Source organism: Ctenocephalides felis, unplaced genomic scaffold (assembly GCF_003426905.1).
Source record: "Ctenocephalides felis isolate EL2017-DRISC unplaced genomic scaffold, ASM342690v1 CF-g0.4_SCAFFOLD_01886, whole genome shotgun sequence".
NCBI classification, from domain to species: Eukaryota; Metazoa; Arthropoda; class Insecta; order Siphonaptera; family Pulicidae; genus Ctenocephalides; species Ctenocephalides felis.
In genome coordinates this window covers 88,551,325-88,571,767 of record NW_020538040.1, presented here as the reverse complement: position 1 = coordinate 88,571,767, position 20,443 = coordinate 88,551,325, and the positions used below count along the sequence as shown (strand labels likewise).

The 20,443-nt window shown below is 29.3% G+C and overlaps 2 protein-coding genes across 2 annotated transcripts in view; both read left to right on the top strand.

Moving 5' to 3' along the window:
• LOC113375501 overlaps positions 1 to 811 on the top strand; it is a 66,879-nt gene extending 66,068 nt beyond the window's left edge. The window contains exon 52 of the mRNA XM_026615431.1: positions 599 to 811. Within this exon, the coding sequence (XP_026471216.1) occupies positions 599 to 811 (213 nt within the window). The remainder of the gene's footprint in view (positions 1 to 598) is intronic.
• LOC113375499 overlaps positions 678 to 20,443 on the top strand; it is a 55,727-nt gene continuing 35,961 nt past the window's right edge. The window contains exon 1 of the mRNA XM_026615430.1: positions 678 to 791. The gene's annotated coding sequence lies outside the window, so the exon portion shown is untranslated. The remainder of the gene's footprint in view (positions 792 to 20,443) is intronic.

Below are 20,443 nucleotides of genomic sequence, written 5' to 3'. Positions count from 1 at the left end.
TTTCGCAGAGCGTCAAATTTTCAATAAAAGATGACACGAATTTTCACTTTTAATTCGTTTGTCGCTAAGTTATACCTAAACATTTTTTTTTAATTTTCCAAATTTTTTCTATGCTATTTCCATACGAAGTTTCATTGAATGGAAACGGAAATACGCTCTATCTAAAAGTTAATATTAAGAGCTAAAACTTTCAGAGAATTGTTTTTTATCAATTTGGAACCATTTGAGCCCTTGGGAACAAGGCAATTTGAAAATGTCCATATTTAGGACTACCCTAATATATATATATCTGTGTGTGCTCTTTGGAAAATTATTGAAAAAAATTCTACGTTTGTATTTAATTTCTATAATATTGGCTATTTTCAGTCATTTGTCATTCAGTTAATTTTTTAATGTAACATGGTATGTAGCATTACTCTACATTTTCCTCAAATGAGATTGATTAAGTTGGAAAAGTGTAAGTCAGTGATATATAAAAGCCTATTAGTTCCGAATTTTATATCTCTAGTATTGACAATTTTGTGACCTTAATCAACACATCAGACATCGCCCATTATAATATTATAGTACTATCTAACTAAAATGATTTTTTTAACAGAATAATTACGTTTCTGTGGAAATCCAATACTTGGCATTACGAGCTAGTTGTCCTGCTCTAAGGGATCCTTCGATCACTAGATTGTATGTAGAGTATAATTTCATGGGATATCGTGGACAAGAATTAGAAACGCCCATCTCTTTACCGAAGCCCAAAGCTCCTGGCCAAAAAGTGATATTCAACTTCAAAAAAGGTGATATTTTTAATATATAAAGTAGAACGCAGCTTAAAGGTTAGGGGTTCAATGGCAATATTTGAAAGTAGAGGGAAAAATATGTATAACCAGCCATCACCTTGATTCCTACGACGTCGCCACCGGAAGATAAACAGCAATGTTTGAAAATCCGTGGATAAATTTATAGGGGTTATATAAAAAACTGTTAAATCTAACTTAAAAGTAACAATGCAATGCATGAAACAAATAAATAACGTATACTTAAATATTACAGTCTCGTAAGCTAAACAACAGTGCTTACCATCAAAACTAACAGTGAAAAAAAAATTCATTTGTTATGGATGTTGATGTTCAAACATTACCTTTTATCTCCTGATGCGACGTCGTAAAAGTCTAGGTGATAACTGGTTAGTGGTTATACATCTTTTTCCCTCTTCTTTCAAATACTATTATTAAAAAAAATCTCAACTTTACTTGTGTTTGAGATATCGGTGGTGGACCTTTTCACCCGCGGATCATATATACTAATATATATATATATATATATATATATATATAGTAGAACGGGGCTTAAAGTTCCGCGAGTGAAAAGGTGTGTTTGTATAAGAGAATATTTGTTTTTGGCGTAATTTAAATTTTTGTAATTTTTGAAATTTTGAAACTAAGGTATAACAGAGCTTTATCTCGATTTCAGGTTTATTTATTAGCATATGTTTCTTCCCAAAATTCCGATTTTTTAATTTTGTTTTCTCGACGTTTCAAGTTATTCTAAATCGATACCAGTTTTGGAAAAATCGTGTGTGTATGTATGCGTGTGTATTTATATGCGATTAATTGATCATCTATGTCTCTGCAAAACACTGGACAGATTTCAAAAATTTAAAAGCGATTCGATAAAACTCGATAAGGAGTAAAACTTTTTTTTCCAGATTTCAAAAAACTCTTGACAAACATTCTAAAATAATATGGGATTACGAAAAGTGGTTTAATTATATATAACTTACATAATTTGGAATAATAGGTCATGTCAACCAATTTAAAAACTGTTAATTGCCAATTCGCATTGATTTCATTATACATACGCATCGGTTTGTCTTAAGGCAAAATACCACTTAAGCCAAGTTATGTTCACGCCTTACTAAATAACTCAATTAGTATTTCCAATGGACGTTGGAGCACATCGTGTTCAGCGAAGACGTCTTTCAGAAATGTTGGATGGATCTGATGACCATATGATACGTTTTACTGTCGTTAACGAACCAGACAGGCATGACGCAAACTGCACAGAAGTCGGGTAAACTAATTTTAATTCGTCCTAGTAATGTATTTTAGTGAATTATTATGGAACATTGCGTTTTATAGTGAAGTATTAGAAAATATTCTGAACACTATTCTAATGAATTCTGATCTGTATTGATTAGGGTTTATACAAAAACCGACATTTCAGAAAACCGGTTTTTGAATTTTATATAGAAAATAAATTTTTCCCCGTATATTCTGTAATTTATCCGCAAATTTAGTATAATTTAGAGTAGTATTTGTCAGAATTTTTTTATTGTTCAATTTTATATATAGTTAACAAAATTATTTTAATTTTAATTAGTAGAATTAAAAAATAATAGTTTATCTTGATTGAATAACTTTGAAAATAATTATTCGTTATTCATGCATCATTTTCACATATAAGAATGAAAATATTTTTATGATAGTGAAAGGAATGTTTTCGAATAAATAAAAATAATACATTTTTAAATAAAACAAATTCATTAAATAAAAAAAATAAAAAAATATTAGATACATGTTGATACATACTTGTTAATATCAATTTTAAATTTAAAAACAATTAAGCTAACCTTTTATTTCTGTTCCGAGCAATTTTAATTAATTAATTTTAAACATTCTAATTATTATTTGTTTAATAAAATATGATTAAAAAAACTGAGAACGTATATTGAATTGCTACTTAGATGTGTCCTTTGTTTACTCACAAAATTCCCTGAAATAGAAAATACTCTCATACTTGCGACCAAATTATGCTTAATTGTTTTTAAAGCCTGATATGATAATTCTAAGTTTTTTGTTCTTTAATTTGTGGCTTCTAGGGTTTAAATTTTTTTTTTTAAGTTTGAGTAGACGAAGTTACTTCTTCAAGAAGAAGTCACACTGATTTAAATTAATATATATACACTGGTATAATAATCTAAATTAATATACACAAAATCTTTCTGGAAACCATTGCAGACTGATAAGATATCAAATGCTATTGAACCGATATGATTTCAAGAATCAAAACGCTTTCATCTATCTTTTATATTTGGCTATATTTGTCATTTTTTATTTATACAGTGAAAACCGACTTTTTTTCACTAAAAAAACGGTTTTAGAATTCCATAATTGCGCCAAAAAACCGGTTTTTGAAAACCGACAAACCCTAGTATTGATGTCTCGTCGCTTTTATTTTAATGAAAAAGAAATTGATAAAAACGCATATGTTTTAATTATCTTCATTATTAATAACAAAAAAAATATGTACAAAATTTACGGTAATATATCACATATGTCGATAAAAACGGTTTCATATTTAAGAATACAGAAAATCACAATTTGATTTTCATTCAACTTTTGATTGTCTTAGATTCGCATTGTTCGACCTAAAAGGCCATGTTATAACTGCGAAAGAAGATTTTGGTCGTCACCATCTGCGCTTGTTTTCTTCGCAACATACAAAACGAAAAATTGGGATCTTAGCTATAGCTATCGGTGGAGTTAATCTTATGAAAATGATTATGCATCAAGGCCCTTAAATAAATATCATTTAAAAATAATAAAACAGTGATATTATAAAAATATAATTGTATTTTGTGTACACGTGTGCATTCATTGATTTGTCCAGGAAGAACTCAATGTTATAATGTTACGTTTGTAGTGTGAAACAAATAACTTCGTTTACAAAATCTTCTTTTTATTCTTGCGACACCATATATTCTTATAACTTGATAATTTATATTAGATTTATGTATGAAATATTATGAATCCGATTTCGAATAATTCACTTTGTTTTTATTCTAAATTTAAAATATGTCAATTTAATTATGCTCATGAGCATTAGTGCAATTAATCCCCGATTTACACGGTACTCGTTTGACACGTTTTCGATTTTACACGTTTTTTAAAACTACAACTTAAGTTAAACAATTGTTATAACGAAATTTACTAATTTTGCATTTACACGAAATTATAAACACTGAATTATAATTTGCTTATATCTACAAAAACGTATGCATTGTTTTACTGTCAACATAAATATTATAAAATGTATGTTACAGTTACAAATTCTTAGTAGTGTATAGTTGATTAAAATCTATAGATTAAGATGGAAACTTCTCGTTTTATGATCAAAACTAAATTATGTGTGTTTTTTTGAAATATCAAAACAAAGAGCGTCAATGTTTTTAAACTTTGTTCTTAATTAGTGTTTATATGTGAACAAATAACAGAATAATTTTTCACAGAAAATTTTAATTTATAACAAATTTATAGTTCGACAGTGGCAGAAAGTAGGAGTAAGAAAAGGTTATAACAGTACAAACTAATTTTAATTTTTATCTATAAAGAAAATGCAATATTTAGTTTTTTTTGATATTTGTTTTATTATCGAAAAATTAATTTTCTTATAATTTATCAAATATATTTGATATTAAATATACTAATATTTATTTTTTGTCTCATGACAAAAATGGCTCTTTTATAGTTATTTTCGTTCAAAACAGTTTTTCCATATAAAAGTGAATTATTAGGGTTACACGTTTTTTTGAAACGTATCTTATATTCACAAAATATTCAGTAACTAAAATTATTTTTTAAATATCTAGTTAAATTAAAGTTTTTATTTTCTGGAAAATAGTCCACGGCAAACTAATGTAGAAAAACGCAAAAAAGTTTTTTTTTATGAAATGTGATATCTGAATACATTTAACTTGATTGATTTAGTAAATGAAATTAATACCAATAAAAACTGCATTTAATACCTTTTAAATGCATAAATGCGTTTTTTATTAAAAAAAAAAGTTGAATCTTTACTGATCTCGAAACTATTACATATTTATCGGCTGTAAAATTATCGACAATGTTTTATGCGTAATATAATTAATAAGGATTTAAATAAATTTTGCTTGTAACTAAAAATTTTGATGTTCTGATATGAGATTTCATTATATACAATTGAATGCATTTTACTCGGAAGAAACTATTTAAAAAAAATAAAAAATGATAAAAATATATAACTAAAATTAAAATTTATGGATCCATCCAGCCACTTTTAGAGGTACTTTCAGGATTACTGACTGTATAATTTTGAGAACGTTTATGCAACTGCTCTTCTTCATCTGCAGCAGCTGAATATAATTTATATGACTGAAAAAATACAAATATATCAGAATATAAAATATTATAGAAATAAAAATATATTAATTATTATATCATATTAATAAAATTTATTTATATTAATATAGTTAATATAATATGTTTAAATACGTTTCTAAAACCATCCGTTTATAGTAAAATTATATAATAAAAGAAGGTATATAAAAATATGTCCGTTCATTATTTTTCAAACGCAAAAATTTTTAAGGATATAGCAAAATTTTAAGTAGCAGCGCACTTCTTTGTTCACATTTTTAAACTAGTGGGGCGCATGGCATCGTGCTTTAAGGCAAATTGCTGTAAGTTTCCGTACTAAAATTTTTTTTTTTTTAAAAAGATTAACATTTTTGAAAAAAAAATTACTCTGAAAAAATTAGATTTTTGAGAAACTATAAATTTTTGACAAAAATTTACATTTTTTTTGAAAAAAAAAAGACTTTTTGAAGAAAAATTTATTTTGAAATATTTTGGAAATTCTGAACTATTTTTTAAAGCGATCGTACTGCTTTAAATGCATAGACAAAATATCGAAGGGTGTAAGCGCCGTGTCGCCGTCTAACGGATAAACATTGGTACGGAACCCATAGTAATGTAAACAAAATTTCATGTGCATATGTGTAATGATCATTTTTGACCGCCAAATGGCATTTTTTAAACTTTTTTTTTACTAGATCTTTGAAACCGCTAGACCTGCCTTCATGAAAATTTGATCAGTTCTTCATCTTGTCTATACAAGTAAAATGCTTTTTGAATTGTTCAAATCGGACGCTCCGTTCTCTTAAAAACTCAGTTACCGTTTTTGGCACTTTTTGCTCCGTATCTTCGGAACCCCTAGACCTGTCTTTACCAAAAACTAATCAACACACCTCCTTATCAGTACGAATCGAATGATTTCTGAATTATTTAAATCGGTTGATCGGTGTTCCCAAAATCGTCGAAGAAAATTTGTATTCGCACACATACACAGACGCACACACACGCACACAACTGAATTGGCCGATCTTTGACTTCCGTTGTTCCCTCAGAGGAAACAACGGGTGTAAAGAGTTAGATGACTTTTTTTTCAAAATTGTCGAGTAAAAATGTTTGAACTATATCTGTTACATACTAACCTTTAACGAACAAGCGCATTCTCGAAAATTATGACCTGCAGGTCGACTGATTTTTAAGAAAACTAGCTGTAAGTGGAATTCTGTCTTAAGGCAATTGAGGCATCGTGCCTTAAGGCAAATTGCTGGAACTTCCCGTACCAAAAATTATTATTTTTTTAAAAACGATTAACATTTTTGAAAAAAAATTACTTCGAAAAAATAAGATTTTTGAAAAACTATAAATTGGACAAAAAATTACTTTTTTTTGAAAAAAAAATTTTTAAAAAAAAAATTTTTTTTTTTAATTTTTTTTTTTTTTTGAAAAAAAAAAGTTTTCTTTATTTTGACATATTTTGGAAGATCTGAACTATTTTTCAAAGCAATCGTACTGCTTCAACTGCATAGAGACAAAATATAAAGCGCGTAAGCGCCGCGTCGCTATCTAACGGATAAACATTGGTACGGAACCCATAGGAATGTAAACAAAATTTATACTTATTGTTAAAATTTCTATAAAATATCTGATAATTTGATGTGCGTATGTCTAATAAATTTTTGACCGCCAAATGGCATTTTTTTTTACTTTTTTTGTTAGATCTCCGAAACCGCTAGACTTGCCCTCGTGAAAATTTGATCAATTCTTTATCTTGTCAATACAAGTAAAATGTCTTTTGAATTATTCAAATCGGACGCTCCGTTCTCTTAAAAACTGAGTTACCGTTTTCGGCACTTTTTGCCCCGTATCTTTGGAACGGCTAGACCTGCCTTCGCCAAAAACTAATCAGCACGTCTCCTTATCAATACGAATCGAATGTTTTTTGAATTATCCAAATCGCTGCATTCGTGTTCCCGAAATCGTCGACGAAAATTTGTATCCGCACATACATACACACACATACATACATACACACACATACACACACACACACACACATCCATTTTTTCTAAGGTATGCCAGAATGTTCAGAGACCTTTGAAACGTAAAGATATGTAAAAATTTTCATTTTCGATTTTTTTGCGATTACTATAACTTACCCTACGGGAAGTTAATAAGTGCTTCATTTCCAGAATAAGAGAATGTTTATAAATAATATCGCTTTATTGGATTTGAAAGAATGGAGTTCTGCTAATATTGCTTGTTGATCCATATTCAAATTTATTTTATATTGTGCCCATATTTAAAATTATAGAAAAAATCCAAAATTCTTAGAAGTTAAGGGTTAAAATAAAACCTTATCATAAATGTTTTATCAAATATGAATGTTTATTACCTTATCGATCTTTTGTAAAAGTTTTCGCTCTTCTTCTGGCTTTAGAGTCGCTCGTGGCATATGGAACCACCTGTCTGAAACGTGATCCGTGGCCAGCGTCATACCTGAGCAATGCTTGATGGGTCTGGTCACCGACCAAGCGCCCCAAACCATCGGTCCAACTCCAACACCGTTGTTAATTTTTTCCCAACCTAAGCAACTATCGCCATTTGGACATACGCGACATTGCCCTGATGATTAGAAATTTTGCTTAATGTATTTGGCCACTTGCACTTTTAACACAAACAAGTTCGCTACTAATATCGCTTGGTTAAAATCCAGATGTATTTTTGGAAATTTTATATTGACATGCACTAAAGTATAACACTAACAACAGTTTAATGTTATCGGCTCATTTTGAAGGCTGTCTATCCAAAAAACAAAAAAATAATGTACACTCTTTTAAGATATTAACCAAATGACATTTCACGTACACATGCAAGAATAGTCGTTTTAATGTAAATATTATACGATTGACGATTATTAATAACAAGAAAAAGAACAAAATAATTACTGAAAAAGTCTAGGAGCTAAAGTAATTAAGATAAGCTTTCAAGGTTAAAAAATAGTTGAAACTATTTAAAAAAAAGATGGAAAAACATTTTATTATATTTCTTTAGCTTAACTGTTAAATTCAATCAATATATTTAATGCTTTTAAATTTTACAAAAAAGTCTGTTTTATGGATATTTTCAAATAAAATCCTTCTTAAGAAATATTTTTTAGACCATCATTTTGCCATTACTAGTGTACTTAATTTAGTACCAGTAAACGAAGCAACTGCTCTTGTCTCCACATTAAATCCAAATATAACAAATGTCCCATAGCTGGCATCTATTAAGCTTGATGGACGACCTTCGAAAACCCAATTTTTATAAAGAGAATCCATTCCGCCTACAACTCCATTTTCTGTTTGAATGTCGTTCAAAAACAATGTAGGTCTGTGCGAAACGTCGGAGTTGTTCCATGGAGAGAAATAATTACTGGCTGTGACGTTCACCTAATAATACGCATTTCGTATATTTATATAATGTTATAATTAAAAATTTATGTTACAAGTTTCTTATCTTATTAAAAAAATAAAATGTATATTTTAAAATGTTTTAAAATTAACAATGTTTAAATTACCCGTACCTTTCATTCCAGTTATCACTGTCAAATATTGCATTGTACTTGAACATGTTATTGCTGACAACTTATATATATTATGTTATATTGTACAGAATATATATATATATATATATATATATATATATATATATGTCATACAGATAATTAAAAATCTGAACAGAAATGCCGTTTTGGTACATTTAGTTATGATGATGGTAAAAGACAAATGTTAGTTGGTGGTTGAGTTGTATCAGAAGCATCTTTTTGATGTATTGATCTACCTAAAATCAGTTGGCAATTTCTACATAATGTGAGAAGTTGAATAACATTTACTATTAATACCGCATTATAAAATAATAAAATAACTAGTTGGTATTGGTATTTTGCCTTGAGGCAAGTTACATGAACTTCCCGATATGTGTAAATAATGGACTTAATCTATAAAAAACAAATTATTCATGAGTGATTAAAAGTATTCCGAGTGGATTTATTACATATAGTTGAAAACGAACGAACGTCAACTCGGAGTATTTTCTAAAAGCAAATTTTTGAAAATCAGCAATTTTTATAATTGAATCAATTTCCATAGGACTTAATGATTAAATATGTTCATTAAGACCAAGTACTCTATCGTTATACCAAGTAAATCGTCTAATTTTAATTTTAACAAACGTCAAAAAAACGACTCATAATTTAAAACTTTGATGAATAATATTTCAGTAAATTATATAAGACCATGATTGGCTTAATTTTTTTTTCAACAGTTAATTACAAGAAAACGGCTCGGTAGAATTTCACCTAAAACAAATCAGTATCATTCCCAACTAATATATTTCGAACAGTTCTTGATTTTTTAAAATCGATTCGGTAGTATGAGCTGAAATATGGACGAAAAGTTTAGCACTTTTTACCAAGTTACAAAGAAACGGCTCAGCCGATCGTCGCACAAAACTGAGGAAAGATAATCCACATCAAAATACATCGATTGGCTTTCAAATTTTTGAAATCAGTCTAGCCGTCTTTGAAAAAATGTCGATGAAATTTCTAATTTTGACAAACGCCAAATAAACGATACGATGTGATAGTTGGGGTCGTTTTCACAGTATTATTGGAAGTAGTCAAATTGGACCTTTGTTATAAATTACAATTTTAGATCAATTTTTTTTATTATATATATATATATATATATATATATATATATATTATTGAATATATACATAAAGTATGTCTTCAACATATCTGTTAGCATTTAATGAACTTTTGTGACTAATTGCCAGCTGAATTGATTGTTCCGCTGAATGTGTATTCAGAAAATCAAAGTTCTAAACCAGTGTTTCCCAACGTGGGGCGCACAAATTTCCACCTAGCTTCCGTAGATTTATTAGTACCAATAATTGACTCGAATTTAGGATTTTTCTCCCGAGTTGTCCTGAATTTTTGAAAAGCATAGCTTTAACTTCAACTTGATTTTTCCCTAATAATAAAATTATAACTATCCATCAAATATCTGAAAGTGATATATGGGATGAAAATGCTTATACAAAACTATACAATATGAAGGAAAAAATTGAAGAATGCAGAAATTTCAAAGGCTTCAAATAGCCCCTTACCTTATTAAATTTGAACTTCTGTTTCTAAATCTTTTTGACTGCTTTAGCCAACACAAGTGCTTTAGACCAGTGATAAGATTCGACTTATAAAACACAGACTGAAAGTGATATTTTTTACTGGAGATAATTGCGAAGAAAACAACAGAATGTTATACAAGGCTTCAAAAGCGAAAAAAATCAAACAACAAAAAATATGATGTAAGTTTTTTACTGTCAGTAATTGTGGTAAAAAACAGGATTAATTTTGAACAAAAACTGATTTTTATTGAATCTTTAAATTTTTGTTATTTTAAATTATTAAACGCTCCGTGCGTCTCAAACTAATGATAACTAAAAGAATTCGTTCCAATTTTTAAATTAAAATACATCACATTAATTTAACAAAAATGTAAAATTAGATATGATTTTGTTTCACATTATCAACGATCGGCCGTATTTTTTTTGCAGTTGGCGTAAACATGTAAAATTTTCCGTCGCGTTTTATTCCTCAATTTTTAATCAATTTTAAAAACTCAAAATCTGTTCGAGATATATCGGTTGATGGGAATCGCGCTTATTAGTATTTGGTAACGATTTTCATGATTTTTTTGGCGACAGAGATCCAGATCATAAAAATATACTAAAATATTACGGTCTTACGACAAAGTTAAAGTCAAGAAATATGAGTCTCAAAAGCCTCTTTTGTAATGTGTTGCGTCAAAAATTGATATTTCCCGATGTTTTTTTTAAAAACGGCTGAACTGATTTGGAGAATTTGAAAGCCATTCGATAAAACTCGATATGGAGGAACCTCGGTTGAGTTTACTAAATGATCGGCCGAGCCGTTTATTCAGAATTGGCAACAGAGTGCAAATAAAATTGTCTACGTTTTCGCAAAAAATCCTGAACCGATTTTGAAAATTGAAAAATTGCTCAAAGATATTATTTGGGAATCGTGTTGATTAGTTTGTGGCAATGATATTTGACAGGGCCGTTTCTTTGTGTTGAATGTTGATTTTTTTCAGTGTTTTTTTTGTTAAGCTTAACATGGCGACAGAGTTCTTGTATTGAACGAACACCCTAAAATAGTATAGGCCTACGAAAATTGGTTGAATTAAATTAATTAAAATTGGGAATTAAATTAATTAAAGGGATGTGCTTTTAGGACATACAGGCACGTGTTTGTGCACTACAATTAATATACATAATTAATTACAAATATTTTAAGTTGTTTGAAACTTAATTAAAATTGCATTGATTAGTTTTTATTAAAAGAGAAATTTTTATTTCGAAATAAACTGTGTAAAAGTTTATCTAAATAGCTAAATATATCGGTAAATACATATATCGGAAGTACATGCAACTCACCTTAAGGCAAAATGCCACCTATTATTACACCTACAATGCCACCTAGTTATTACGTATTTTAAAATTTTAGTGGGAATCACTGTTCTAAACAGTAATAGTTGAGTACCACAGGGAAAGATTTTTTCACGCATTTTAATTGATCAAACGTTATTTATAAATAAATAAATCCTATAATCTTACTTTTATATGTCCAAAGCTATGGTCGCTGAACGTCATTTTTATGGATGTATTCGTAGCAAGTGATAGCCATGTGCCGTTCACGTTACAAGGCACGTCGCTATTAGCACGCACTGAACTTGGCATAATAGCAGCTTTTGTTCGTTTCAATTGAGCTAATTCACTTAAAACCTTTCCAAGGACCTTAAATTAAATTCTATTAATTATATTGAACTCATTCAAAATATAAGATTATTTGAATTATTATTTATTTAAATTAGATTATCAGACTTACGTGGCTTACTTCAAGCCCTGATGAGCTTTGTGTACTTGTACAATTATCTGTAATTGATGTTTTCATAGTATTTGATACTGGCGTGGTGCTCATTATGTACGGAATATTATTGGTTGAAATTACTTCGGAGTATGATGCTTGATTTGTCCCAAAACTGGAAATTGCATTCGGCCTTATACTCGATAATAATATATTCATTGTTGATACTTGAGCTTGATTTACTGCTGGTAATTGATTCACCAGCTGAGCTTGATTTACTATCGGAGTTTGGCTTACCATTGGAGCTTGATTTAATTTTGCAGCTTGATTTACCACTGCTGCTTGATTTGTCATTGAAACTTGTGCTATCACTGGATTTTGCGCTGGTAACTGAGATGCTACTGATGGGAGACCTATTACTTGCGACTGAGTTGTTAATGTTGGTTGAGTTACTACTGGTGATTGGGTTGTAACTGATGATTGAGTTGTTATTAGTGACTGCGTTGTCATTGGTATCTGGACTACTGGGTTTGTAATTGCTATTTCACTTATCTTTAGTGGCTGAGTTGTTATCAATGTGTTTGACTGAATAACATTTGATGGCTGATATGCATTTGCTGACTGATTTGCATTTAGTGACTGGTATGAATTCGGTGGTTGATATGAGTTTAGTGATTGGTATGCGTTTGATGGATGATTTGTATTTGCTGAATTATATAAATTTTGTGTCTGATATGAATTCGGTGACTGGTATGTATTCGGAGACTGACTTGCATATGACTGATAAGAATTCGGTGACTGAAAAGCATTTGGTGACTGGTATGTATTCGGTGACTGACCTGCATATGACTGATAAGAATTCGGTGACTGATATGAATTGGGTGACTGGTATGCATTCGGTGGCTGATATAAATTGGGTGATGACTGGTATGCATTCGGTGGCTGACTTGCATATGATTGATAAGAATTTGTTGACTGATAAACATTTGGTAGCGACTGATATGCATTTGTTGTACGATATGAATTTGGTGACTGATCAGCACATGGCGACTGACTTGCATATGGTGAATTAATTATGCTTGATGACTGAATACCGTTTGATGGCTGAATACCGTTTGATGGCTGAATACCGTTTGATGGCTGAATACCGTTTGATGGCTGAATACCGTTTGATGGCTGAATACCGTTTGATGGCTGAATACCGTTTGATGACTGAATCATGTTTGATGACTGAATCCCGTTTGATGACTGAATCCCGTTTGATGACTGAATCCCTTTTGATGACTGAATCCCGTTTGATGCCTGAATCCCGCTTGGTAACTGACCATTTGATGACTGAATCGCGTTTGATAACTGAATCATATTTGGTAATGGAATTGGATTTGTTGACTGATTAATTCTTGGTGACTGATTTGCACGCAGCGGCTGAATTGCGTTCAGGGATTGAATTACTACTGGAGACTGATTGGTTAACGACGATTCAACAAATACTGGTGGCGAAGTGATCATTTGTGATTCAGAATTAGGTGATATCTGATCTGTTGCTGAATGAGATATGGTCTGAATCGTATTTACGTTTCCACCGTAATCACGTTGTGGTGATAATAGTATTGCAGCATTTATATTGCCAACTTCAGCATTAGCATTTAGCGCATGTGGCTTTACATTACCAGAAAGCGGTGCTTTTTGTTCTTCTACATTTGGAGCTGGAACGCATGTTGTCATACCTTGCATTATATAATTAAAAGGTCGAGAATTTTGCAGTATTTGTCTCGGACTTTGAACATCTGCAATCAAAACGATAGAATTTTCAGTGTCAGTAACTATAATTAATATGACTTGATGTTGAAATTAAAATAACTTGAATTTGATATTATGTAATTTATATATATATATATATATATATATATATATATATTGTCTAACCATGTAAAGGAACTTGCTGCACTGCTGCGTATTCGCCGACCGGAGCTAATTTAACGGGATATAATATTTTAGGCAATTGTGTTGTCTCTTGTACATAATTAATAAAAAGTTTAGCTGGAGAAATTGCTTGGCTTTGCGATGAAGCTTGGGGCATAACTTGTGGCATTGCTTGAGAAACCATCATGTGATAGGGTGCAGAAATATCAGCTGCGATAATAGATAATATATTTAATAAATACAACAATCATATGTATATATATATATATATATATATATATATATATATATATATATATACATATATGATAATGTTTTCAGATGGTAGTAAATACGTTGATAAAACTAAACTTTTTAAACAGGAATCCATCCAGATAATAAACATAAAAAAACTAAATTTTGTTTTTTAAAGTGAATTTAATGATTTATACGTTTCGAGACTCTTCTCCGGTAGAATTAAATTGTTATAGAACAACACAAGTAATTATGCACTAAACAATAACCGAAAATGTTACAAATTAAATTCTTACTTAGAGACAAAACATGTTAATGATAAAATAATAAATAAATATAAATTATATTTGTAACATTGATTAAAACGAAAAATAATAAATTTGAACATCACATCTCAATGAACGCAACACAAAATCAAATTCGTAATCAAAAATCAAAAATGTTTATTGGACATATGCACATCAAATTATCAGACATTTTATAAAAATTTTAATATTGTGTACACATTTTGTGTAAATTTGTTTGGGTTTCGTACCAAAATTTTTAATTTTGAAGTTTGTTTATAAGGTTCAAATTAATGTCCTCGACATTTTCGACAGTATGGAATAACCGATTTGTATGATTAAAAAATCATTCAGTTCGTACTCGATGGCGAGGCCTGTTTGCTAAAGGCAGTTTTGGACTTTTGGTTTCGGAGGTATGGAGCGCAAAGGGTGTAAAAACGGTTAAGCAGTTTTTGAGAGAACGGATTTTCCGATTAGATTAATTCAAAAAACATTTTGCTTGAAATGCATTTACAGAAAATTTAGTAACTTTGAAAATTTCAATAAAAAAATGAAATTTTGAACAATTTAAAAAAAATATTCTTTATAAAAATTTGAGAATATTTCGATAATTTAAAAAAGAATTCAACATTTTCAAAAATTTCCAAACTCTTAAAATATTTAGAAAAAACGTTTTTTATGAATTCCAAAAATTTTCAAATTTCTAAAAAAATTCAAAATTATGAAAAAATCTCTAAATTATCAAAAAATTTCTAAATTATGAAAAAAATCAAATTTACAAAAATGGACTCTTGTAAACGTACACATAAGTTGTTCATAAAATTTACAGTAATAAGTTTACAGTATGAAATATTCTATTTGAAATTATTCAAAACAATTATTGATTATTTTCATTCCTCGATTGTTTAATTACGGTACGGAAAGTTTCAGCAATTTTCCTTAAGGCACGATGCCATGCGCCCCACTAGTTTTTTATAAAAAAGCAATCAATTACATTTAGTGCTTGTTTCCAATTATTAATTATTTACAAGTTATGTGTTGTTAATATGTATAAGTGTTAATCTAACTAAGAATTTCAAAACCACTGATGATGAGGTAGAATTTTACGTCGAAACGTATGGAAAAATAAAGATGTTTTAAAAATCTTTACTATATTTATTTTTTACTTGATGTTATGCCCTCCAAGAAATGAATCATACATTTCAACATCAAATTTAAACACACACACACACACACACATATATATATACACCTAAGTCTGTTTTTACACGGAGATTGGTTCCAGAAGAATCCGTGTAAAAAAAAAAAAAACGTGTAAAAAAAGACATTGATCTTATACAAAAATGGGTGATTTGTTCCTGATCTCTAAAACCTATTAAAATTGGTGAAAAACAAAATTTTTAAGAACAAGAATTAAATTAGTGCTATTCACATTTGCTTTGACCAGTAAAAATTGTTTGTACGCGCTAAAGGGGAATTCACTTAAGTCTTTAAGCTAGTGTTCGCAAACTATCGATACTATCGATGGTTTCAGACTTTTTTCTTTCATAAATACTTTTTTGTGATATGAACATACTTCGCAAAAATTTAATTTGACAAAAAAAATTTAGGTACATAAAATTTCAAATCGTGCTAAATGGAATAAATTCGTGTAAAAAAATTAAAAATATTTAATTTTCAAACCGTGTTATATCAAAACCGTGTACAAAAAGACCGTGTAAAAACAGACTTAGGTGTATATATATATATATATATATATATATATATATTAATTTGGAAATATGAACAAACAACACTCTTTTTTGCACTAATTTATTAAATAATATTTTTTATAAACGTTTCGAGACTAGGTTTGTCTGTCTCTACATCAGTGTGTTATAATTTAAAATTTAAAATATGGAAACCTAAATTAGTTACTTCATTACTTCAAGGGCAATACATCAAATAAAAGGCAAAGATTTAGAGTTAATCTTTAATTTTTTCCAAACGTTTCGACATAGGATTTTATGTCATCATCAGTGGATCTACAGAATGAACATTAAGAAATTAATATATAAACTAGGTAAAAATGACAGAAATTGGAAAAAAAACTATAGATACAAGTATTATAATTATAACAACTATAACAATTATAACTAAACATATAGACAAAACATAAGAAATGAAAAGTAAAAAGAAATATATACAAACATACAAAAGCATAATACATATACATAAATATACATATAAACAGTACATATATATATATATATATATATATATATATATGTATATATATATACGATATACATTTACAAACACATACACATATACATATATATATACATATATATATATATATATATATATATAAATATATATACAATTCGTATATATACATATATACACATACATATATATATACATATATATACATACATATATATATACATATATACATACATACTAGTGATGTGCCAAGTCGAATCGAGTGATTCGAATCATTCGAATCAAGCCTTTAACGACTTGCCCCGAAATATTTACTGTGATAAAACATGTATGAACACAAATTTTCATAAATATAAAAAAAATGTTTTAATTTAATTCAATATTATAATAATATAAATAATAATAATAATAAATATAAAAAATAATAATAAATATAAAAAATAAATCTTGAATTAAATCGTGCGAGTCACCCGGCTTTAATACGCTTAAATATATCACCCGACTTCAATTTATATGACTATAACCGCATTCATTGTCTAACAATATCATCCGACTTCATATGACCCAAACCGAATCATTCCGACTTCAAGCCGATATAACTTAATCCGAGTTCATATGACTCAAACCGAATCATTCCGACTTCAAGTCGATATGAATTTATCCGAGTTTCTATGACTCCAATCGAATTATTCCGACTTCAAGTCGATATGAATTCATCCGAGTTCATATGACTTAAACTGAAACATTCCGACTTGAGTTCGAAACATGTGTCCGTGTTTTAGCGTATCGACTTATCGAGATGCAGTGCGTATGGGTTTTGAGTGTTTGTTTATTTTTGACTAAGTGCTGAGAGCAAATTTGTTCATGAAATATCAAAAACTCATTTAGATAATAAATACGCGCTTTAGATTTTAATTATTATCAAAATAAACTACACAACGAGTTTCATACACATACAAAATTATCATATTTTAATTATGCAAGTAATGGCAAATTCACACAAATGAAATAATATCAACATTTACAGTAGTGGATTGAATTTTAAGTCATTCGTAAGACGTTAGATTCAGCCCCCTGTTTAGGTTAGATCTAAACAATCAATAATATAAACATGCATTATATATATATAATATAAATGTATTAATCTCTGCACTTTTCGGAATTAATTGCTTACTAAATTAATTATTTCACTTATAAAATTATTAAAGTGATATTATTTATTCTCTTAAATTATAATTGTTCATACATGAACTTGATTCGAATTGATTCGAATCATGATACGAATCAGGTTTTTTCTGATTCGAATCACTCGAATCAGGAAATTTTCGAGTCGGTACATCACTAATACATACATATATGCACATATATACATATATATACATACATATACATACATATATATATACATATATATATATATATATATATATATATATATACATAGATACATATATACACATATGCATATATATATATACATACATATATACACATATACATACATACATATATATATATATACATACAAACGTACATACATATACACATATATACATATATATATATATATATATATATATATATACAAACAAACAAACTTACATAAATATGGTCTTACATCAGTAGCTAGCGCATGGCACATAATTTTGCACTATCATATATACACTAACTTGTTTTTTGTTTTTGTTGAACAGAGCATAGCAAAATATTTGTGAAATGTAATATATTTTTTGCACGGAAAAAGTAGTTTATGCGTACGAGGCAATAATGCCACATGTGCTTAAAAATTATTTGAAGAGACCGTTTAAAGGATAGTTGGCGAGTTTTTTACAATCAGTGTTTCGAAGTATGGGTGAAAGAGGCTAAGATTTAAAGTTCGGGATCGTACCGCGTAAGGGTAGGTTTATTATATATATATATATATATATATATATATATACAGTACAGGCCAAAAGTTTCCGGACACATGAAAAAAATCTCATTTTCTGAGTTTTGAGCTATATTTTTCATATAAAAATAATTTTATTCAAGTTAGTTTTGTACATTCTACGTAGTATTAATATTTAGTGACTGATTTGTAACCAATTTGTGAGAAATGATGGACTAATTAGCAATGAAAATGTCAAAATGTCACAGTCGATTTTCCTGAATATGACCACCCTTTGCTTTGATCACTGCAGCGCATATTTTTGGTAATCTTTTGACGAGTTTTTGCAATGTTTGCGCAGGTATGTTCTTCCAGGACTCGTTAAGGCAATTCCACAGGGCAGGGAGGCTGCTTGGATGCAAATCAGTCAGACAAATGCACAACAGTTCTATTGGATTAAGATCCATTATTTGAAGTATTTTTTCGTCTTGTTTTCGCTTCAAATAATTGGCACAGAGTCGAGAAGTGTGTTTAGGGTCATTATCTTGTTGAAAAATAAATTTTGGACCAATTAAATTAAGACCAGATGGAATGGCGTGGCGCTGAAGTATGGTATGATACTGTTCTTTCTTTAAAGTTCCATCTTTTTTGACAAGCGATCCGACTCCATTGAATCTAAAACAACCCCAAGCCATCACTGAACCACCACCGTGCTTTACCTTTGGCGAAATACACTTAGAATTGAGTCTTTCATTACCCTTCCTACGTCGATGATTTCCGAAAAGTTCGAATTTTGACTCATCCGTCCATAAAACTGATTTCCATTGATCGATGGTCCAATTTAAGTGGGTTTTGGCAAATTGCAATCTCTTTTGTTTATTTACTGTTCGCAGAAGTGGTTTTTTGAGTGTCCTGCACAATCGCCGGATCTTAATCCAATAGAGCTGTTGTGGGACGAGCTTAAATGCCTCGTGAAGGATTTGCATCCAACCAGCCTTGCTGCCCTGTGGAATTGCCTTAACGAGTCCTGGAAGAACATACCTGCGCAAACAATGCAAAAACTCGTCAAAAGATTACCAAACATATGCGCTGCAGTGATCAAAGCAAAGGGTGGTCATATTCAGGAAAATCGACTGTGACATTTTGACATTCTCATTGCTAATTAGTCCATCATTTCTCACAAATTGGTTACAAATCAGTCACTAAATATTAATACTACGTAGAATGTACAAAACTAACTTGAATAAAATTATTTTTATATGAAAAATATAGCTAAAAACTCAGAAAATGAGATTTTTTCATGTGTCCGGAAACTTTTGGCCTGTACTGTATATATATATATATTTATACACCCTGCATAAATTGTTAAATTAATATTTAATTAATAAATTCTAGATATTTCAATAAATTGATTTATGTTTCTTTACTGAACAATTATTCCAGCAAATAAAAAACAATAAATTTTCTATAGATGTTCAATTACGACGATACGGAACTAGATACCTTTCATTATATATATATATATATATATATATATATATATATATATATTTATTGAAATATCCAGGTTTTATTTGTTACTGTAATTAATCAATTTGTTCAAAAATTTAATTTTTTAGTTCTAAATTTCACTCGACTTATAAATATGCTTACGGTATACCACGTTTCTTGATCTTGGTGCATTTCTTGATGGAATGTATCCTACACTTTTGTCCTCCGGATCTTTGCCAGCCGATAGAGGTAACACGGGAATTTGATCATGGCGAGATTTTGTATATGAAGAATTGGCGCAGGGACAGGGTTTTAGTACTGTCTTACCCATTAAAAGCTGTTG